Genomic DNA, 24,188 nt, shown 5'->3' on the forward strand with positions numbered 1-24,188 from the left:
TGAAAAACTGTGGGTGGTTCTCTTTTTTCAGCAGTCAAATGCAGTGAGATGATACTGTGAGAGAATAGTATCTTTTTACATATTAATTAAAACATTTGTTTATTATGTTTAATAACTTACTTTGTGGATAGTTTAAAATAGAAACACTTTTCTTGTGTGGAAAAAAGAACAAATAGTGTGCAGAACCACTTCTTTCTGATTTCTTTTTCAGACAGACAGCTTTTACAGTGCATACAGTAAAACTTCACTATTCTAAAGAGCTGTTAACATAGTGAAGCTGTATCAGACTGATTTCTCCGAGATAACACTGGAAAAAGTGTAGTGTTCAATACCAACACCTGAACTACTTAACATTAAAATTAAGATTTTAAACATGAAAGGGAAAAACAATATACATTATAGGTGTTATATATAGACATTGTTGGTGAACTTTCAGTGACAGGAGTCAGGATGAAAGGAGGGGAGCTGAGAGAGGGGGGCCTCTCTTGTTTTATTGCAGGGTGTTTTATCTCATGTTCTGTCTTAGGGTAATGTAGAAGAATTTTTATTGCTTATTTATTCTGTTGATTTATAAATTGATGCATTGATACTTCTTTCCTCTCTGTCTTGTGTGACATTTAAAACAGCTTGTTCAGTGGAAAATAACTGCTTATGCTGTTGTATTATAAGAAGCACTTCTGAAACTAACAAAGGAAGTGAAGCAAGGGTGAAAATGTTTTTGTCTATACAGCTTGGAGTTCAATAGGGCACCTGCTAAGTTTTAGACACCTCTCTTTTTTTTATTCTTCTGATCCGTATGTGGTAGGATGTGTTATGATTGTTCTGGGGTAACAAGGAACAATAAGAGGGGTATATAAGACAGCCCACATTGGGTGAGGGTGTTCTTGTCTGTAGAACTCTGTACACTCTAAAAAATGCTGAGTTAAAAACAACCCAAGTTGGGTTGAAAATGGACAAACCCAGCAATTGGGTTGTTTCAACCCAGCGGTTGGGTTAAATGTTTGCCAACCTGCTAGGTAGTTTTATTTAAACCAACTATTGTTTAAAAATTGCTATATGGCTAGCTTAAAATGAACCCAAAATAGTTGGGAAATTAAAAACCAGATGCAATTAGAGGCAACAATAATAGACAAAAGGTGAATGTTTATTAATAAGCTTTAATATTTTATTAATATAAATTTAATAGTTTAATAGTTTATTAATATACATTTATTAATAAGCAATTTAATAAATGTTTATTGTTTAATCATTATTCATTGAACATTAATAAATGTTAATTTCCAACATACTTTGGGTTAATTTTAATTAAGCAATACAGTAATTTTTAAACAATAGTTGAGTTAAATAAAACTACCCAGCAGGTTGGGCAAACATTTAACCCTACCTCTGGGTTAAAACAACCCAATTGCTGGGTTTGTCCATTTTCAACCCAACTTGGGTTGTTTTTAACCCAGCATTTTTTAGAGTGTATCTGCATTAAACAGCCTTCTTACAAGAATAAAATCAACAAAGACATTTCCTGAGTGTTTGTTTTATGACATTCTCACCATTAAAGGAATAAAGAATTTTTCTACAACATTTTGGTGTCAGAAGTGCAGATTCTGCATGTGATTCATCTGGACCTGAGAACGTTTGAGGTTGATGACCTTGAAAATTAGAAAATGTTCCTTTGTTTGAAAGTGAACTCATTTGCATGAGGGGAGTAACCTGGTAGTTTGTGTCTATTTATACTCTGATAATATAACAAACATGCAATGCATTCTATGAGATGGTGATGTCCACCAAAGTGCGAGTCATTAAACAAAGAGTAATTTGATATGAAACACCACCTAGATGAGCTACATTATCTAACAGTTCTATTATCAGACATGCAAAAACAATATACAAACAGTAATATGTTCTGGGGAAATGCATGTTCATTTATTTAAGCAAATGTGGCAATCAATTAGTGGAAAGGATGTCATTTCGATGGGCTGCATGTCTGATTCTTGTATTGAGGGGGGCAGACATTATGGAGTCTGCATGTTGTGAAGATTTACTTTTACAACTGTGTGTTTGATCACTTCAGATGCTACAAGAGTTTTGCCAGAAATCCCATATTGGATAGAAAATGATGATTATACTTTAAGGAACTTTATACTTTAATGGACTGAAAATGATGGCACATGAAATAATGTAACAGCTTCGTTCGGGATTTCTCCAGCAGGTAAGAAATTACTTTTAAGTAAACATTACCTGGCTGTTGAGTAATTAATAATTCTATTTACAGTTTTTTCCAATTGCTAACACACTAAAATGACATGCACAGCACAATTATTTAAACTGACACACAGAGAGCAAAACTTCTTCTCAAGTCTCCAAAAGTCTAAACACCTTTTCTGCTTTACACACATTTTGCATTTCAAAATGGCACTTTTTAAATGCACTGAACACAGTTCAACAATCTGACATAAAGTCACATGTTTGCCATTTCAAAACACTGCCATTCAAAATGACACTACATGAGCTAATTGGCCAATTACATGTGCCACCTGGCCAAACACCCCAATGGTTAATTGTTAACACTTCAATCAGGATGTAAGCACTATGAAAAGACCACAGGTAAGAACCTTTTTTTTTTGACAACAACAATGGAAGACATTGCACAGAGAGGAAGAGGAAGAGGAAGAGGTAGAGGAGTTCATGGCCAAAGAAGACAAACACTTTCAAATGAAATCAGAGCAACCTTAGTAGATCATGTCATCAACCATGGGCTGACAATGCGTGAGGCTGGACAGAGAGTGCAGCCAAACTTGAGCAGTTTTACTGTCGCCTCTGTCATCCGGACCTTTAGACTGGAGAACAGGTATGTAACCAAAATTTCATGTAGTACACATGTAGTATACCCCATGTCATAGTGTATTAGTTGGGTGACACCTGTTTACTTGGTGTATGACATCAGCCATTCATGAACTGTACCAGCTTCCTGTACAATGTACTCTACTGTGGGGGGAAATATTTAGGCTGCATTGTCCAAGCCCTATATATATTTTTATTTTATTTTTTCTAAAGGACTGAGAGACGACACCATGATGGAGGAAGGGGCCAAATGTTCACCGGGGTACAGGAAGCTGCCATTGTAAACTTGGTTTTGGAAAATAATGAAATCAGATTATGAGAAATTCAAAGCCACATCATCCAAGACAACACCTTATTCAACAACATTCAACGAGTTAGTCTGTCCACATTGGCTCGCATTCTCAAGCGAAACCAAATCAGAATGAAACAACTTTATAAGGTGCCGTTTGAGAGAAACTCAAAGAAACAAAGAGTTCAGACGAGCATATGTGGATGTAAGTACTATATTGACTGCAGTACACTACACGCAACATTGTTTCCCAGTATACTGGATAACACCATATTGACTGATTTTTGTTCTTTGTTTTCAGGGAGTACTGGAAATGGATGCTCATGCAATCCCACATGAGTTCATCTTTATAGATGAGGCTGGGTTCAACCTAGCAAAGACCAGAAGAAGGGGGAGAAACCTCATTGGCCACAGAGCCATTATAGATGTTCCTGGCCAACGTGGTGGGAACATCACAATGTGCGCTGCCATCTCCAGTATGCATGGTGTCCTCCACCGTCATGCCAACCTTGGACCATACAACACAGCCCATATTCTCACATTTCTGGACAGACTTCACAATATTCTCATACCACCAGAGCGTATGAATGATGCAGACCATCAAAGAAACCGGTACGTTGTAGTATGGGACAACGTGAGCTTTCATCGTGCAGCCCCAGTCCAAAACTGGTTTGCTGACCACCCAACATTTCTCGTGCAATACCTCCCACCATACTCACCATTTCTGAACCCCATAGAAGAATTCTTTTCGGCATGGCGGTGGAAGGTATACGACCGGCAGCCCTTTGTGCGCATTCCTCTTGTGCAGGCCATGGAAGAGGCATGTGATGAGATTGACGTGGGTGCAATTCAGGGATGGATAAGGCACTCAAGGCGCATCTTCCCTCAATGTCTGGCAAGGGAAGATATTGCCTGTGATGTTGACGAGGCGTTGTGGCCAGACCCAGCTGCGAGGCAAGATGCTGCCTAATTATTTTTCTTGCCTCTTTTTTTTTTTTTTTTTTACTGTAATTTTTTTTCAGAAATTTTCTTTTTCAGTTTACTGTTTTTTGTAAGAATATTTTTGTTCAGTCCCATGTAAATATATCTGCTGTGCATATGTTGCACTGACTTGTTTACTGTAGTGAAGGAAAAAAAATAAAAATGTTGCAACAGCATGTGTGTGTATCTGCAAATATTTCTGTGCATGTGAACAATCTGATACATATTTTAGTATTATGGCAAAGCATACTAAAGATGGGGGTGCTTTTCATTATGCCCAACAGTGTGTAGGTGTTTAGGCAAAAATCTGGTAATATGAATGAAGTGTGTGCCATTTCATGCAAAAGTTTGATTTTGATAATGCTATGTGTAGTTTCGGTTGCAGTGCTTCATTTTGCAGGATATATGAGGTATTTTGCAGTTTGGGTGTGTGGTTTTGTGAATTGTGTTAAGTGTTTTGATAAAACCAGACTAGTTTGAAAAATTGTGTGTTAGCAATTGGAAAAAACTGTAAATCCTTAGGGAGTTTTCGGTCCACGATTGAATGGATTTCTAATGATTTAAGAGAATTGGTATTGTGAAGTCCTTGCAAGGCACTAAAACATAAACTGATAGATTACAATTTTTAAAATTGTTTCTATAAATCAATCTGGACAGGATGGACATACGCAGATTATTGCAGGTCAAGTTCACTTTGATCCAGTGAAGTTCTGAAACAAATTCATTCCTGCTCTGTTCTGTCTCCGCCGTGTCAGAGGGCGCTGCCAATCTTAAAAGCATATTAAATTCATGGTGAATCATGAGTCAGATACCAACTAAGATATGCACAACAGATAATTTGGCTCAATAGATTTTTATGAGATTTGATTTATGTCTTTGCTCTTATAGGTTAAAATCTATGCTTTAAATGAAATGCGGGAGTTTCAAGAGTTAAACAGATAAATTAATACAAAGTACAATGTTAGGCGAATGCCATCAAACATATAGTTTATATTATTATAGTTTATAAGATACATTATATTATGTTAAAGATGTCTGAAATTTGTACTCGATATCCCTGGGAAACTTGACATATTGCAAAAATTTAATGATTTTGGCTTATGTTATCTAAGAAAATTTTTGTGAAATGTGTTGAATGAGAACGAGATTGGGTGACCAAGTTAAATAGAAATTTTGATTTGAGCAGGCACATAACAGACATCTTACAGTAATTTTAGTTTCTAGTAAAAGAGAAAAGACAAAGAACTCTTTACTATTTTATTATATACTGTACTCTATATTACAGTTTTTTACAGACGCTAGGACACATTTCTTAATACTTAGGTCACTTTTGCAAAACTCTTCACACAGTTCTCCTAACCAACTTTCAGCTTGGCAAAGCAGTTCATTTCACATCCAAAATGCACTACAACTACCAAAACACTTTATTCAGGTCTCAAATCAACTCATTCTTCCAGAACACTAGCAAAGGTTGACAGCCGACAAACACACTTTGTCACCCACAAAACAATGACCTAAAAAACACTAACAACATGTAGCATTATACAATGTTTTCTTAAAACAAGGACACATCTCTGTTTATAATTCACTGCAATATATGTTACTGGAATGAATCAGACATTATGCAGAGTTTGTCAATATTTTATGTCGTTTATTTATTTTTATAATTTTTTATAATTCCAAAATACAAGAATTTGTATACACCATCCACTGATACAGATACAATTCAATTGTTTTTATAGTATTTAATTTTAAGATTTAAAATATTAAAATATTACTGTAGGAATGTAGCAAATTGCTGTCTTATTCAGTTTTGTATTATGTTATTGTTTTGAACATAAGTTTAACAGTTTTGAAAACAGTATGTAAGCATGTGCAAATTGGCCTGTACGTACAAAGAGTTTTGGCAGTTGTTGTGTCTGAGTGAGAAAAGAATTCACGAAATTTGAGAGATGTAGTCATTGAATGCATTTTGTGCCAAAGCAATGATAATTGATCCTCAGTTTAGCCCACATAGACTTCTGTTGTGCTCACTGTGTGAAGAGTTTTGCAAAAGTGACCTAAGTATTGAGAAATGTGTCCTAGCGTCTGTAAAAAACTGTAAGTTCGATGAAATACATCATGCTGCAAAAGGAAAAAGTTAAGTGTGGGGTGGACAGGGCAAGCTTACTTGCTCTATGCCTTCCCAAGTTATGCGCTGTCCAGGTGTTTTATTTCTGCCACACATTAATAACCCAGCCCAGGATAGCCAAATTCATCCATGGATATTATTTTATTGGCCATATTCTGCCCTGTGGGCCCACTTAATAAATACATTTTAGACACCCCTATTTTGATTGGAATGATTTATTTGATTTGGTGTCTCAGCAAACACCATCTCACCATCCTTCACACACACTTTCACACTTCTCTGGCCAGAGCATCATACATTTTTGTCTTCTTCTTCTTATTATTATTATTGAATATAGAAAATTAGGTTAGGGTTAGGCTATAGGGTTCTGAGCTCTGTTGTTACTCTGTCTCTCCTCAGTCTGGCTTTTGATTGATCCTGCCACAAAATGGCATAATGCATGGCAAAATTGTCCTTAGGAAAAGTCTCAAGTGAAAGTTTCACCTTTTCCTGCACTATCCTCTCCATGCTGACCCCTCCAGAAGTGTCATACTTCCTCTTTCAGAAGGGAAGCTGAAGGCCCATCAGCCACTTCCTCTTCTTCTCTCTGCAGTCATGTCTTTTCGAACAGACTTAAATCTATATGCTCCCATTTGTCAAGAGGCTTTTCCAGAAGCTGTCTGGTCTGAAATGTGAACACTCAAGAGAACCGCATAATTCAAATTAAACTTACAGCTCTTATAATTAATAAAATTAAAGTTCTTCTTTGCAGGGAAAAAGCAAGCAGATCCGTCTTTGCAAAATGCAAAAAAACAGCATGTAAACTACTCCAATTACAGTTTTTTACAGACGCTAGGACACATTTCTCAATACTTAGGTCACTTTTGCAAAACTCTTCACACAGTGAGCACAACAGAAGTCTATGTGGGCTAAACTGAGGATCAATTATCATTGCTTTGGCACAAAATGCATTCAATGACTACATCTCTCAAATTTCATGAATTCTTTTCTCACTCAGACACAACAACTGCCAAAACTCTTTGTACGTACAGGCCAATTTGCACATGCTTACATACTGTTTTCAAAACTGATAAACTTATGTTCAAAACAATAACATAATACAAAACTGAATAAGAAAGCAATTTGCTACATTCCTACAGTAATATTTTAATGAAATATATTTCTGTGCTCTAGTGCTCTGGAAGAATGAGTTGATTTGAGACCTGAATAAAGTGTTTTGGTAGATTTAGTGCATTTTGAATATGAAATGATCTGCTTTGCCAAGCTGAAAGTTGGTTAGGAGAACTGTGTGAAGAGTTTTGCAAAAGTGACCTAAGTATTGAGAAATGTGTCCTAGCATCTATAAAAAACTGTAAACACTTGTGACTTTTATACTTTTCTAATGATATAGTCTGAGTTTGATTTTTTTCAGAGATATTGTTAGAGTAATGCACATGAATATTTTGACAAAAAAACACAAGATCAGTACTGCACATTGATAAAAAAAAAAAAAAATAATTCTCACCACATTGTAAAACCATTCTATATATCCATGCCTTTCCAAAGGTTACATTTTGCACTGAAAATCAGAACATATTCTAAATACAATATATTACATGAACAAAAACATTTGCGGAGACATATGGAGTCAAATTAATGCCTTAAAGTTTTGCACAAAAATAAAGTTTTGCAAAACACAAAAAAGAATTGAGCAATAAAAAAATGTTTTGCAAACAAAAATAAAGAATTGCAAAGGAAAAATAAAGTATTGAGCGGAAAAAAATAAGTTTTGCAAACAAAAATAATAAATTGCAAAATAAAATAAAGTAGTGCAAAAATAAAAATATAATCAATTACAAAAATCAATGACAGCTGTAATCCTATTTTATCTTTGCCACATATTTTCCATGCTCAAACCTACTAAATCATTTGCAACGCTCATTTTATTCTGCGTTTCAGTCAAGCGTGCGCTCACGATACCGGTTTTCTTTTGCGCTGCACTTTTCTGTGCGGATCTCTTTATGGCACTGGTTTGACGTGGGGGTGGAGTCAAGAAACGGGGCACACCCCCGCGAAATGCATTGGAGGGGAACGTAATCGGCGACAGGTGAAATAATTCTTTGACATGGTTAAAAATAATGAATGGTTTGTTTTTGTTGGTTTGTTTAGCATATGTTGTCGCCGATTACGACCCCTCCAATGCATTTCTTATAGTAATATGACCCGTTTCGCTCTGTCTCACTGCCTGTATCCACTTTTGTGTCCTTAAACATTCGTTTTTGGGGGTCGACAGCTTATAAAAACTTATTTCTGGGTTTTTTAGCTTGTTAGCTGTACACCTTGACACACAGCACCTTTTAGGCATTGTTCTGTTTTTGTAATGAGTCAGAAAAGACAAGAAGGCAGCCTGGAGACAGTTGGATTGTTCAATAAATGCACTCTGCCTGCGTCTCAATGTGCATACTATCCATCCTAAATAGTATGTGACACTAGTAATATTCAATACTATTTAGGGTGGATAGGGTGGATAGTATGCACATTGGGATGCAGGGTCTGTCTCTATGCTTGATTCTGTTGCGATCTGCGTCTCCTGCCGATGACGTGTTTCGCGGGGGCGTGCCCCCGTTTCTTGACTCCACCCCCACGTCAAACCAGTGCCATAAAGAGAACCGCACAGAAAAGTGCAGCGCAAAAGAAAACCGGTATCGTGAGCGCACGCTTGACTGAAACGCAGAATAAAATGAGCGTTGCAAATGATTTAGTAGGTTTGAGCATGAAAAATATGTGGCAAAGATAAAATAGGATTACAGCTGTCATTGATTTTTGTAATTGATTATATTTTTATTTTTGAACTACGTTATTTTATTTTGCAATTTATTATTTTTGTTTGCAAAACTTACTTTTTTCTGCTCAAACTTTATTTTTCCTTTGCAATTCTTTATTTTTGTTTGCATGAATTCTTTTTTTTGTTTTGCAAAAAATTTTTGTGCATTTGCATTAATTTGACTCCATAGAGACAAAGCAAAAGCATGATTTTAAATGGAAAAAAAAAGAGATAGAGAAAAAAAAAAAAAAACACCTAAGCATCATCTCTGGCCTAGCTGGATCTGGCCATACACTTCATCCACATCTCAGATGATGTCCTCTCTTACAAGACAGCGAGGGAAGAATCTTCTTGAATGGCAAATCCATATTTGCACAGACCCTGCATCAATTAGGACAGGCCTTCTCCATGGCTTGAATGAAGCATATCTGGAGATTGTAAACCTTCCATGCCAAAAAAAAAAAAAAAACCCTCCTCAATGGATTTAAGGAAGGGACAGTATGGTGGGAGGTATTGGAGTGAAAATTGTGGACGCTAATGAAACCAGTTTTGGACCAGAGCAGATAGGTGGAAATTTACATTGTCCCATATGACAGTGTATCTCATCTGCTCTGTATCCATTTGGTCTTCTGCTGTGACGATTTTGTGTTGTCTGTCTAAAATGTGAATATGTGGGCCGTGTTGTAAGGGCCTAAGTTGGCATGCTGGTGGAAGACCACATTCTGCGTGATTGCAAAATACATTGTGATATTACCACCACGTTGTCCTGGGATATTAAAATTGTTCTGTGGCCAATGATTTTTCTCCCTCTCCCTCTTACTGCAACATTGCCTTCCATTTTGTTGAAGACACATAAACTCACCTTTTGCCTTTTTATAGTATTTGCACCTGATTGTTGAGTTTACAGTTAAGCACCTAAGTGTCTGCACACCTGACGGCTGTGTTTGATCAATTGGTTTATAGGCATGTTTTTTTGGAAAGCAGTGTCTTGATATGGCAAAGAAGTGACATTATGTTAGATTTCTGTGTCTAATGTAGAGAAGTGTGTTTAGTGTTGTGCAAAACAATGTGTGTAGTGTTTTGCAAAAAGTGTGAGGCTGAGAATGTGCTTATAGTTGTGCAGATCTGGGCTAAGGGTTTGCTCCTTGAGTGTAGAGTTTCAGTAACTGTGTTATTTTTAATTTTAGTGTGTAAGCAATCGTAAAAAAAAACTGTAATACATGTTGTCACTAACACTAAATAATTCACAGGTGACAGCAACCTGGAAATGGTTCGCTTCTCCAACAATAAGGACCAGTGGATGTGCAGTTGTGATCTCAGGGAAAATCTTGCAATGATCAGTGAAATGGTTGAACAGTGTGACACCTGGGTCCAAGCCTCTCACCTTAAACTACACCAACCAGCCTCAGCAACCCCACACAGCATAAAGTGAGGGATCAAAGGTGTGTGCTGGAAATGCCCTCCCTCGCCAATGAGGGAAAACCCTTTGCAACTGCTCGCAAAGAGTCACCCTGGTGAAGATGGAATGTCCATGGGGCGAACGAGATGATCAAAACACCTGGATGAAGATGTGGACCAACTAATGTTTAAAAGTTTAGCAAAAGAATCAATTTGTGTGATGTTTTTGGATGTTTTTATTTGATTCAATCAGACTAAAGGGCTGAGTATTGATATAGATCTCATGATTTGATTGGTTACTGAAACATTAACACTAGAGTAGAGGAGCGTTTCTCAATGGGAGCATTCTGAGAACATCAGGTGCACTGGAAGCAATATCTTTGAAAGGGGGGCGTTTGTTTAAGGCGCATAAATGCCAAAGATTTACGAGATGAAACTTGTAACTACTTGCAAAAGAAAATAGTTTACTACATTCTAACAATGTCTACACCGGCGCACGTAAAAAAACAAAACAAACAAACAAAAAAAACATGAGAATTCACCTTGATTTTTTCGTTCAGGAAAAATGAATAAACAGCTGGAATATTCGATATCTACATGTGGGTGGGAATGAAACTCCCCTTTCCTCTGATTGATCAGCCAAAGATCATGTCATGCTGTCATCAGTTCTTCCTCATTTCCACGCAGCAGAATAATAGTCCTCCTCAGCTGCACTCTTAATGCATTTTATTTGCATTCATTGCATCTACATTTCATCTTTTTCTTGACACAAGAAACAGTTATTTAGTGCTTTATTGTCCTCTACTACTCTCTGTTTATATTAGCTGCAGAATTACATATTTTGACTGATCACTTATCATTTATTATTTCATATACATAGAATAATATTTGGCAAATCTTTCAATATTATTTCTTTCTATATTCTTAAATTAAGAAGTAAATGCAGCTGGGTTTCTTTGGTTTAGTAAGTCTTAAATCATTTCTATACAATTCCTCTTTTTAAGACAATAGTTTTCTCACTCTTCTTTTTCTGTGGGGAATTGACCATTCGCAAAGACCCGCCCCCTTTAGTTACTGTTGCTGTGTCCGACAAGCCGTGCCGCTCTCACACCACACATCATGTTCTCACGCAGTGAAAAATACATCGTGGAGCAAAGAGGACACTGATAACGTATCGACAGATAAGACAGAGCACGTTTTGATATGAAACAAAGTTTCAGATTTCAAATTTGTAATTTTTAAAGAAATTTAAACAATAAATACCGTTTTATGGCTCTTTAATGTGTCGTGACAGCAATCATAATGACAAAAGAAAAAACATAAATATCATGGGTTTGTGTACATCATAGTATGAGATTAGATACACAAAGCACAATGACAAGGTTAAATATCTGAAAAACTCATCATAATGCATAAAAATATATATTTTTATTCAAAAAAAGGAAAAGGAAAACAATAAGGAAATTTAAGCCACTTTGCTTGTGGATGAAAATTTGCATATAAAATAAAGAAATTAACTACATATTCAAGAGATCACGATTTGGGGTTTTCGTTATATATATATATATATATATATATATATATATATATATATATATATATCTCTTTAAGGATAAAACAGTGGGTTACAGGGTTAATGTAAGAACTTAAATCAACCCCAAATTTATTGCTTATACTACAATCACGAAATACATGGACAGCTGTTTCTTCAACAAGACCACAAAATGAGCAAGTTTAATCAATATCAAAATATTTACTGATAGATTAATTAAACCTGTCACTCATATCTTTTAAGTTGTTGCACTTGTGATAACGTCATAGGTCACATGATAACGGTAACATGGCAGATGATGTCTGGATCGCAATTCTTACAAAACCAGCATCCAAAAAGCAATCGATTGATTCTGAGCCAAATTAAACCTACCCTTTCTTAAAGGGACAGTTTACACATGCACAAGGAAGGGATTAAATAAGATTGTAACTGTTGCTCTGCCTCTTCTTTTCCTTGGGCTCTTCTTTGCTTTGGCTCTTCTCTTTCTTGGGGCACACTCTTTGCCTCCACTTTTCTTTGTGTCTTTCCCTCTACACTTTCTCTCTCTCTTTCTATCTCTCTGGTAACATTCAACATATATGTGACCCACTCTGGCGAAATGAGTCGGAAGTCGCAACATTCTATTTTAGGATATGGGCCGATAATGTGGAAAAACAATGAAAAAATCAATTTTTGTTAAGCTAATTTCAAAGAACAGACTTTCAAAAATAATCTCCCAAAGTTTCGTAGTCCAGATAATTGAGTAAAGGTATTTAAATGGCTATTAAATTTGACATGGTTTTACACAGCCGCTAACTGAATACAAGTATGTATATTTCACGTGCTCATAACTTCATGAAAAATGCACGGATCATAAAAAATGGCATATCAATATTTAAAGCAGATTCTCAAGATTAAAATTACTCTCGGAATGATTTAACATACTTGGCTAAAACATGTCTCTCATCTCTCCGGGATGCAGTGTGTATCCAATGTTCCCGGACCCATCCATGTTCGTTTTCCAACGTGGAATAACACAAAATAGGTGTCATGTTAAAGCTTAGAATCTCATCTTTTTAATGCATCTAACCATTTTGAAAAACTCCTAACGAGTGCTGAGAAGCACCCCTAAACCCGAGTTTACTGCCCGTTGGCGCCACCTGGCTGCGGAAAAATGAACAACAATTTTTCAAACTATTCTTTATGCTATCACCACGAAATTTGAACCAGATGCAGCTCACATATAGGAGAGCATCACCAAAAAAGATTTTTTTAGCGATCTTATTGTGTTCCTGAGTTATTCCGTGTCAAATAAAAAAAAAGAAAAATTATTTTTAAAAAAATTATATATATTTTTTGTCTTTTATCAGCTGTTTCTCAGCAAGAAAATGTCCAAATGTAATGTAATTTATATTTTCTTAAAATTTAAAATGTTTTCTATCAAATGATACCTACCTTTTGACTCTCCTTGCTAGAGCTTTGGTGTTATGAGTCTTTACTTTTGTGTGTCGCTCAGAAAAAAAAAAAAAAAAAAAAATCTAAAAAAGCCTTCAGGTCTTAAAGGGTTAATTCAAATAAATACTTTAAAATAATTTGAGCTTCAGCCTGGTTTAATAGCATTTATATATATAAAAATGTCTTTGGTCAAATTAAGCTGTAAAATAAATAGTTTATCCCTTTAAATGCAATGGATTTTGAAAGATATCACCAAAAAAATGGGCCAAAAACTTTAAAAGCGATTTTCTCAGGTTTTCAATTGGAAAAAGAGGGCAGATGACCATAATTCAAATGGGTATATCTTTAAAACCATTCAAGGTATGACTTTGACTAGGATATCATTTTACAGCGTATTGTCTCATCTTTCCATTGATACCAAAATCTCAATTTTAAAATTTGGGTCACTGTGACTCATTTTGCTGGATCAGGTCACATATGCTGTGTATGATTAATGGTATAACATATTATCATCTCATACATCTATTTTGTAACTGTAACCATAATCAGATATTGTCATTAAACCCTTTCAATTACAAATTATTTGTGCTAACTAGTTTTGATTTGGTATTAACTTTGAAGTGCTACATATTGCAATATATTGTCACACTATAGCAACACTCTCCCACATATTTGCTATTATAACTGTGCTTATTTCCGTCATTAGAAAAAGTAGCAGTGGGTGGTAATAGACAAGATATGTACGGTGTTCTACCATCTTGCTGATAATGTTTCTTTAGTCATTCAGCAACCCTGCAGCCTGAACCCCTGTAGGCAAATCACCCTTACATGTGTTTCACATAAGTCATACAGGTTTGGATGACATGAGGTTGAGTAAATGATGACAGACATTTAAATTTTTGGGTGAACTATCTTTTTAAGAAGGCCTACTCATAAACATTGATATAACAAAGTAAATAAGCAATCTTTTTCCTCCATGCAGCTCTACTACAGACCCTTTCAACATTTCACTCCACTGTACAATTGAAGATTGTAAGGCTGAAATACAAACATTCACAGGATGAGATGGGTCTTACTGCTTTGTATCCAATTTGTTCAATGTGCAGTTTGGATCATTCAGTAGATCATAGAGCTTCTTGGCTCCTGATTCTCCCAGGTGATTGCCTCTCAGATCCAGCTCTCTCAGGTGTGAGGGGTTTGAATGCAGAGCTGAAGCCAGATAACCACAGCCTTCATCTGTCACCTTACAGAAACATAATCTACAAATACACACAGAAACAATGAAGATGTCTGAGACATTTGAACTCTCAACAAAATCTTGTTACATCTTTTGAATTATTACACATCTATTTAATATAAACTGATAAGAGTTATATCTCATTTCATAAACCATAAGTTTGGCTGAAAGGAGAATATGGTTCTTATCACCAGTTGATCTATACAGATACTAAGAACCATAAGCAAATACATTTGCATATCCTGAAGGAAACAGCTGTGTTCAAGTAAGTTTGTGTTTTAGGTTCTGAGTAAATGAAGTGTTTTTGACACTCAACATACATTTCTGCACAACATTATTTTCCTCTTATACATACACATGCAAATTCGTGCATTAAATAATCTACTAAACATTAAATATATTGTCATAATTTATAATGCTTCAAAATAATGAAAGTGTCATAAACTGCTCTAAAACATGAAGGCTGAGGATCCAAAAGTAAACATATTTACTGAAAGGGTAATCCAAACTCATATTCCAAAAAACAAGCAAAGGGTCATAAACACACAGTAAACAGTCCAAACAATCACAGGGCACAGGAACTCAAGTAGACAGGAAAATCCAAGAATGGGCAGAGATCAAAACATGAAAATGGGAACAAATGATAGAATGCTCAGAATTGCAGTTGTAACACTAAAGAAGACTTTGCGATGAGTGAATGAACAGACATGAAGAGTCCGGGCAAAGGATTGTGGGAAATGTAGTCTATGATGGAGTGACAACAACTGGTGATTGTGGCAGAAAGAATGAATCTCAAACCTCAGTATCTTCAGCTGACAGTTAGGGCTCTTCAGTCCATCAGAGAGCAGCTTAACTCCTGAATCCTGCAGGTAATTGTGACTCAAGTCCATCTCTATCAGACAGGAGTTTGCTGATTCTAGTACTGATGCCACGATTTCACAGCACTGACCAGTGAGTTTACAGTGTGTCAATCTGAACAGAATAATGAAAAACAATAATTAAACATTCATTCTTTATTTATTGACAAAATTGGGATGTACCTTGTATCATTTTTGAAAGATATTTCTTTTAAAAGTAATGGTAAATTCTTATTGTCAGAAATGTTATCTCTACAGCCATTTACCAGATAAAGTAGTAATGATGAAAATTTATAAATGTTAACATCAAAACACAATCTCATAAAACAGTTCAAACATGGTTCAACTTAAATGTATAAACATGAAACTGTAGTCTTATTCTTTGATTTTCAACCTCTTGTTTTCCAGTGAGTGAATGAATCTTGATACACACACATCATAACAAATCATGCAACATATCTGAAAGAATATATTAAAACAACAAGCCACAAGAAGTTGTGGTTTACAGTTTTGCTGATCTAATCTCGATTCAAACACCCACACAATCTCATTCCTAATGTCAACAATTCATCTGTGACTTTTGACAAAATCACACCAGAACATTCAGATCTGCGTTTGCGCTGCTGCTGAGCCAGAGAGAGCAGTTATCATGTATAGGTATGAAACAGCTTCACAAACAGAGTTTTCAAACACACAGTATCATTATTTCTGTGTTACAAGCAGAAGACAGAAGTTTATAGTTTGGATATAAACACTGGTGTCTATGGAAGTGATCAAAATAGAATAACTCACCTTTTGAAAGTAACTTGGTGCTTCAAATAACAATTGTATTGATTATATTGTTACACCAGTAGGTGGCAACAAGTGACTGTTAAAAAATGTATGTGTCATCGAATCATTCATTTATGAGATTCGTTCAGAAACATTGCTTCATCCAGTAATTAAACAAGTGAAGTAACTGGATCATTCATTTAAACCATTATGTTACATAATTAATTCAGATTAAATATTTTAAATAGGCTGCAACAATAAACATTTTGTCAGAACCTTTAGTAAATTACACGCTATTTTGTTTAGATGTCTCTGTTCAGAATCATGGGAGAATCGTGATCACTATTTGAAACAAAATAATCATGATTCAGAATTTATACAGAATCGTGGAGCTCTAATAAACATATTATATAAATGTTTATTTATTATAATATATAAATACATACCATAGATTTTGATGGTTTATAGATAAAGCTAATTAAGCAATATCACATGAGCAAGAGTGAAAAAAACAGCGAGGATCACAAGTGTTTGGGTAAACTATCTTTTTAAGAAGACCTACTCATTACTATTGAAATTGTAACAGTAATTAATAATAAGTAATCTTTTCCTCCATGCAGCTCTACTACAGACCATTTCAACATTTAACTCCACTGTACAATTGTATATGGTAAGACTGAAATACAAATACAAATATTCACAGTGTGAGATTAATCTTACTGCTCAACATACTCAAGTTTGTTCAGTGTACAGTTTGGATAATTCAGTAGATCAGAGAGCATCTTGACTCCTGATTCACCCAGATTATTTAAGCTCAGATTCAGCTCTCTCAGGTGTGAGGGGTTTGAACGCAGAGCTGAAGCCAGATAACCACAGCCTTCATCTGTCACCTTACACCACCATAACCTACAAGCACACAGAAACAATGAAGATATCTGTGACATTACAACTCACAACAAAATCTTGTTAAATCTTTTGACCTGAATGAGATAAACATTTAGCTGCTAGTTTTTAACAGCATTTATGTAAGTCATCTAACAAAACATATTTTGGTTCCTCAATTATTCTTTATTTAAATATTTAATTTATGTTTTATTTTACTATTTATTTTTTAGTCATGTTATGTGTGGAGTTTAATGCAATTGTAATTGATGGAGTAATATTAGAAGACAATTTGATGATTCTGTCATTCAAAACTCATAAATTATAAGATAATTACATTCAATAATGTGCTTGATTTTGGTAATCATACTTATGTGTACTTATGTATATCATAACATATAAAATCATTTGAATCTCAAACCTAAGTATCTCCAGCTGACAGTTTGGGCTCTTCAGTCCATCAGAGAGCAGCTTCACTCCTGAATCATGCAGGTCATTGTGACCCATGTCCAGCTCTATCAGACGGGAGTTTGATGATTGTAGAACTGATGCCACAATTTCACAGCACTGGCCAGTGAGATTACACTCTGATAATCTGAACAGAATAATATAAAATTATACATTCATTTTTTTATTATTATTTATTGACAAAATTGGGATGTACCTTGTATCATTTTTTTAAAGGTCCCATTTTTCGTGGTTTTTTGAAGCTTTGATTGTGTTTATAGTGTGCAATATAACATGTGTTCATGTTTCGCATGTAAAAAAACACAGTATTTTTCACATAATTTACTTATCTGTATACCGCTGTTTCCATTGTCATAAAAACGGGCTGATGACTTCCTTGTTCTATGAAGTCCCTCCTTCAGAAATACGTAACGAGTTCTGATTGTGCCAGCGGTTCCTGTGTTGTGATTCGACAGCAGTTTAGCGCATCTTGCCCAGAAAGGTCACGCCTCTTACCATAACGTGGAGATGCACGCGCTTACCCTATCAATTTGAGCCGGAATCAGACCCGGTGATTGGACTGCGGGATGAAAATAACAGCGTTTCGACGACATGGTGACAAACACACTCTACAAACGCAACTCTTGTGTATTCCTGTGGGCGGAGGTTAGTCAAAAAACTGTTTGAAAAAAACCTGAAACTCTACAATCACTTAGCAGTGTGTTGTGTTTTGATGTTGAAAATATTAACATTAAAACACAATCTCATAAAACAGTTCAAACATAGTTCAACTTAAATTTAAAAACATTAAACTGTGGCCTTGTTCTTTGATTTTTCAACCTCTTGTTTTCCAGTGAGGAAATTAATCTTGATTCACACACATGCAAAATCATGCAATGCATCTGAAGGAATCTACTAAAGCAATAAGCCACAAGAAGTTGTGGTTTACAGTTTTGCTGTTCTAAAATCTGCTAGCAGACACTTTATGGATTTGACCATTGAATGAATGAATAAATTTCACACCTCAGGATCTTCAGCTGACAGTTTGGGCTCTTTAGTCCATCAGAGAGCAGCTTCACTCCTGAATCTTGCAGCTTATTGAGACTCATGTCCAGCTCTATCAGACAGGAGTTTGATGATTGTAGAACTAATGCCACAATTTCACAGCACTGACCAGTGAGAAAACAGCTTGCCAATCTGAACAGAATTTTTTTATATATATAATTATACATTCATTAACAGTGGTGTAAAATAACAAATACTTTGTTTCTGTACTTAACCATACTCCAAATGCCCGTAAAGTATGAAAAAAAACAGCGATTAAACTGCACAGCTGCATCACAAGAGCAGAGAGAGAGAGACAGGCCTCCTGTGCAGCAATGATGAACTTTTTTTTCTTGAAATCATTTAGCCAAATATCTTAAATATCTTCATTTTTAATCAACTTTAATTAAATTTAAAAAAGAGAAAGAAATTCAGTAAGGAAATGCAGTTAAGACCCTTATGAAATATCACTATATCTCAATCTGTCAGAATTAATCATAGTCCTATATAAATTAAGAGCTAAATATTTACTTTTATTTTATTGTGGTTATTAGTAGTACTGTACTTAAAACCAATGCTTTGCTGTAAAATATTTTGTATATTACCTATTATTAGCGATTACTTTCTTTAATTTTGAAAAAGAAAAACACTGAAAAAATAGATGGGATTTTTCCAGGCAGGGCCAATCCTGACCATTTTGATTCCTCATAAGCAGCGGTTATTTGTAATGATGTTGTTATCAGTTGTAGAAAGCATACTACCTGTGGAGCATAAATCATTTTTAGAGCTCTCTCCCCCTCTCTCTGTCTCTCTATCGCTCTATCTCTGTGAGTGAGTGAAAAACACTTTGACAGTGTTTATGTGAATACTCACCAAAGCAGGCATTTTGACATACACTACTGTACAAAAGTCCTAGGCACGTTAGTATTTTCACCCACCCCCACCCAAAAAAAATCATTGTAATAATCCAGTAATTGTAATAATTACTGTAAACAATAATTGTAATAATCAAGTGATTTTTGTATGCACAAGGAGTCTGACAACAGCGATCTGATTTCACCATCATCTAGTCCATCTGAGATTACATGAAGAAACAGAAAAAAACTGAGACAGACTAAATGCAGAAGAACTGTGGCAACGTCTCCAAGATGCTTGAAGACCCTTCCTGCAAAGCTACCTGAAAATCTATGTGCAAGTGAAATGGGACAAAAGCTGTTTTAAACTATAAAATCTATTTATGAAATTATTTTTGAAAGCATCTTCACTTTACAGCATTTTTACACAAGTGCCTAAAACTTTTCACAGTACTGCAGCTTTGCAGGAAGGTTTCTTCAAGTGTCTTGGAGACGTTGCCACAGTCCTTCTGGATTTTGTCTGTTTTTTCTGTTTCTTCATGTAATCTGAGATGGACTCGACAATGGTGATCAGATCTACATGTGGAGCATACTGGCTGTTGTCAGACTCCTTGTGAATACAAAAATTTCACTGGATTATTAAAGTTAATTGCAAAATGGATGTTTGGAAATGTAAAATAATATTTGCTACTGACACACTAGAGCAAAATATATAAATAACTGGCAGTGAAAATACTAACACGTAGGGATATCCCAGAAGCCGAATACCATATTCAGAAAGGAAATTATGTGTACTACAGAGCCCCTAAAGAAAAAAAAAAACATGAGATGGGAGGGGAAAAAAATATTTATTTCTATATATATGCTTTCTCTTGCAATTATATAGTTGGGTAATTATAATGTAAATAATTTGCCAGCAACAGGAAGCTGCTGTTAATATGCAGAGTATTGAAACTGCTTTTGAATGTGCACGCGCTTTTACTTTCACTTTCAAGATTCTCAGTCGCATGTGCAGTGTGTATACTAGGGAGCATCAGTACTTATTGCACATTTCACAAGATTAGATATTTGTCAGTGACACTCAGGAACTGCAAAACATTCACCATTGTCCTATCAGCCATCTCTCCTTACTCTCTTTACATGGTAAGTGAAATCTGTTGTACTACAAAGTAACAGGCTCCTGCTAGCAAATGACTAACCATGTCCCTTTCGGGGCACCGTAGACTGTGTTCCCCCCCCTCCACTTTTATAGGCCAGACTCCACCCCTTCTTTGGGATTTTCCAATAACAGGTAAGTATCATGTGTTTAAATTCAAGCACTTCACATTTTGGCACATTTATACACACTCAAACAGTAATAAACAAAATCTCAACATATGACCCATAAATAAATATACATCTTATTAATAAAATATACTTTCCCATTCGAAAGAGAACTCATGCTGCATCCCCTAGGGGTCACTATGGGGAATGCCTCTGGCATAACAGGTGTCTGAAGCATGGGTCTAATCACAACAATGAACTTGACATTGGCAGGCGGCAGCTTATGAAATCAACACTAGTGCAACCAAGAGTATAAATGGGCAACTGTGCAAAATGTCATCCTTTTTCTTGTCTTCAAGGAGACAGTTTGCTTGTATGTAAGTGAGGAGCTCACGCATTTAGCTCTTGATGGAACTAAAAACTACACTATTTGTGTCATTGATTCTGACATTTGAACTAATGCACTTGACATTCAAAGGGGATAAATGTACGCTTTTCGCAATGTGGTCACAGTAATTGGTTCCATCTGGGATTGACTCTCTCCTGAGAGATGAAAGTTGAGTGCCTGCACTCCACGTTATGTGTTACATGTTGTCATCGCAAGATGCTAATGATGGACGTTTCCCATATGGGCTGAAAAAGCACTCCTGAATGCCAGGATATATCCTCCCTCCCTTGTCTGAGAAGGGCTGGTTGGTTGGCAGGCAGTGGTGCTAAGTTGTCAGGCTGTCTGTAAGCCTACTTGGCTGCTGCTTTTAAAAAGGAGCGTGGTTAGGCCCCCTCTCGTTATAGAGAGTCATTCTTCTCAGGCCTCTGCTTCCTAGAGCTCCACCTGAATAGCAAATTCGAGTTGTTAGGCTATTCTGAGCATAGACGAAGAAGTGCTGAGGCCTATGTCCTATGAGCTCAGCCAGGGGCTAAATTGCTAAATTCTCTGTGAGTTTCCTTGGCTACTGCACTTAGCCAGAGCATTGTTAGGCCTCCTCTCACTATCGAGAGTGGTTCTGTTAGAGGCCTCAGCTCCCCTGAACTCTACCTAATATTGTCAAGCCACTGGGCCTATTCTGTAGCCTCCTTGACAGACATAGGATGTAGTGCTGAGGCCGCCATCCCATGAGCTCAGCCAGGGGCTAAGTTGTTAGGCTCTCTGTGAGCCTCCCTGGCTACTTAGCTTAAACTGCAAGCGTTGTTAGGCCTCTTCTCACTAGAAAGAGTTATCTTATTGAGGCCTCTGCAACCCAGAGCTTTGCTAGGATAGCATTTTGTGAGTTGTAGGCTCTCTGTGAGTCTCCTTACAAGATATCCTGAGCGTGGGGCATTGTTAGGTCTCCTCTTGCTTTAGAGAGACATTATGCTGAGACCTCCACTCCTATAGCTTGGCTAGGTTGTTTGCCAAGTAGTTAGGCTCTTTGTGAGCCTCTTTGGCTGTTGAGAGTGTCACTAGGCCTCCTCTCTATAGAGTGTGTTTTTAATGAGGCCTCCACATGGATAACTGTAAGTTGTAGGCTGTCCTTACAATATATCCTGAGTGTAGGTCTTTGTGATGCTGAGGCCTCCACTCCTAGAGCTTGGTTAGGTGGTAAGGTAGTATACTAGGTTGTTAGGCTCTTTAGGAGCCTCCTTGGCTACTGACCTCAGTGTGAAGTGTTGCTAGGCCTCCTCTCATTATTATTTGTTTGAGGCCTCAACTCTTCAGGAATGCCTGAACAGAAGTTCTGAGTGTGAGGCTCTCTGTGAGCCTCCTCAGATGCTGGCCTGAATATGAACGTTGTTAGGCTTCCTCTTTTTAGAGTCATTCTGTTGAGGCCTCCGTTCTTGAGAAGCTCCGGTCTATAATTGCGTTGCTGGTGTGCACTGTAGGGATGAGAACTCCTTTGAGTCCTTTGACTTAGCTCAGCCAATAGGGCACTCATCACCATGGCAGCATGGCTATTCCATTCCCCATAGTGACCCCTAGGGGACGAAGCACAAGTTCCCTTTTGAAAGGGAGCGTCTCAGGTTACACATGTAACCATGACTCCCTAAGAATAGAGAACGAGTGTGTCCCTTTGCCATGCTTTTGGTATTCTTGCAGATGTCTCCTTTCAGACAAGAAATAGATGACATTTTGCACAGGTGCACTTTTATATTCTTGGTTGCACCAGCGGTGACGTCAAAGGCTGCTGCCTGCCAATGTCAAGTTCGTTGTTGTGATTAGACTCATGCTTCAGACACCTGTCATGTCAGAAGCATTCCCCATAGTGAGCCCTAGGGGACGCAGAATCTTGTTACCTATTCTCAGGGAAACATGGTTACATGCATAACCTTAGACGATTTACAGGCAAATAGATAAACCCAGAATATTAACACAACATGGGAAGTTTCATGTGAATTGTTTTCCCATAGGAAAACAATTACCATGCAATTTAGTTCATTGTGTTCAAATGCTGGATTCATCTGGTTGCCTGTATATATTATGCATCATCAATATGGTGTTTACTGAATTTGATATATTAAAATCACTGACTTTGTACATTAAGACACGTTAAGCATTTTCATGTAGAGGGTTTTAGAATGCCCCACTGTTTTTAGTGACTGAAATACTGAGGTGGGTATTGTATAAGGATTGGATGAATCTCAAACCTCAATTTCTTTAGCTGACAGTTTGGGCTCTTCAGTCCATCACAGAGCAGCATCACTCCTGAATCATGCAGGTAATTGTCACTCATGTCCAGCTCTATCAGTGGTGAGTTTGGTATCTGCAGGGCCAAAGCCACAGTTTCACAGCTGGTGTGCTCGAGAGAACATGAGGTGAGTCTGTAAAAACAGAATATTTGTCCAAGTGTTTGTAGCAAGAGTGATAGTTTGTCATGTTCTCTGTGAACATTCAAGCTTTCTAGAAAAAACATTTGTATAATTAATACTGGAACTGATGTGACAGTCAAGTGAAAACTTCCAAATCGTGTGTCTATAAAATCACTGTTTAGTAAATTCATTTTAAGAAGATTTTACTCTCCAAAATCAATAAAAACATGATACTTCACTCTGCATGTAATGTGCAAGATGGCGCCGCGAATGGCAGCCACTGTGTGGAGCTCTCCAATTCTTCTGTAGCTTTTGTTTGTTTGTTCTGTTTAGTCATTCTTCTTCTAAAAGTTTTACCAGAGACAATCTCTTTAACATTAACCCCCTGTGGTTGGCGGTCATGCAAGCATGACCACCACACTTTTTTTTCTTATCAGTGCAAAAGACACCCAAAATACTCAGTCGATTTTGGTCATACAGATGAGTGTTATACATCATTTGAAACTGTTAAGTGACTACATTTAATTGTGGACAATAACAATAAAACCATTTTTTTTTTTTTGCTCAAAACAAAGAAAACAAACAGGATGCGCTTTCTGCTGTCTCTCTCATAGTGTAGTCCA

General features: G+C 36.5%; 2 protein-coding genes across 5 annotated transcripts in view; one reads left to right on the plus strand and one right to left on the minus strand.

Annotated features, from left to right (window-relative positions):
• The first annotated feature begins 3,302 nt into the window (after nucleotides 1–3,302).
• Nucleotides 3,303–4,097, plus strand: LOC125273272. The gene is made up of 2 exons (XM_048198476.1): nucleotides 3,303–3,332; nucleotides 3,429–4,097. The coding sequence occupies exon 2, from the start codon at nucleotides 3,441–3,443 to the stop codon at nucleotides 4,095–4,097; it is 657 nt and encodes a 218-aa protein (XP_048054433.1). The 5' UTR covers nucleotides 3,303–3,332; nucleotides 3,429–3,440.
• A 10,225-nt stretch (nucleotides 4,098–14,322) lies between these two features.
• Nucleotides 14,323–24,188, minus strand: part of LOC125274460 (NACHT, LRR and PYD domains-containing protein 12-like) — a 28,239-nt gene continuing 18,373 nt past the window's right edge. For all 4 annotated transcript variants that reach the window (XM_048200881.1, XM_048200880.1, XM_048200882.1 and 1 more), the window contains 6 exons: nucleotides 23,404–23,577; nucleotides 18,644–18,817; nucleotides 17,595–17,768; nucleotides 17,024–17,197; nucleotides 15,462–15,635; nucleotides 14,323–14,685 (listed from right to left, as the gene is read on the minus strand). In XM_048200881.1, the coding sequence (XP_048056838.1) occupies nucleotides 14,499–14,685; nucleotides 15,462–15,635; nucleotides 17,024–17,197; nucleotides 17,595–17,768; nucleotides 18,644–18,817; nucleotides 23,404–23,577 (1,057 nt within the window). In that variant the 3' untranslated portion in view covers nucleotides 14,323–14,498. The remainder of the gene's footprint in view (nucleotides 14,686–15,461; nucleotides 15,636–17,023; nucleotides 17,198–17,594; nucleotides 17,769–18,643; nucleotides 18,818–23,403; nucleotides 23,578–24,188) is intronic.

This window comes from Megalobrama amblycephala, linkage group LG8, assembly GCF_018812025.1.
Source record: "Megalobrama amblycephala isolate DHTTF-2021 linkage group LG8, ASM1881202v1, whole genome shotgun sequence".
Lineage (NCBI taxonomy): Eukaryota > Metazoa > Chordata > Actinopteri > Cypriniformes > Xenocyprididae > Megalobrama > Megalobrama amblycephala.

Coding starts and splice junctions, on each gene's coding strand:
- LOC125273272 (XM_048198476.1), top strand. CDS start 3,441: ATGGATGCTCATGCAATCCCACATGAGTTCATCTTTATAGATGAGGCT.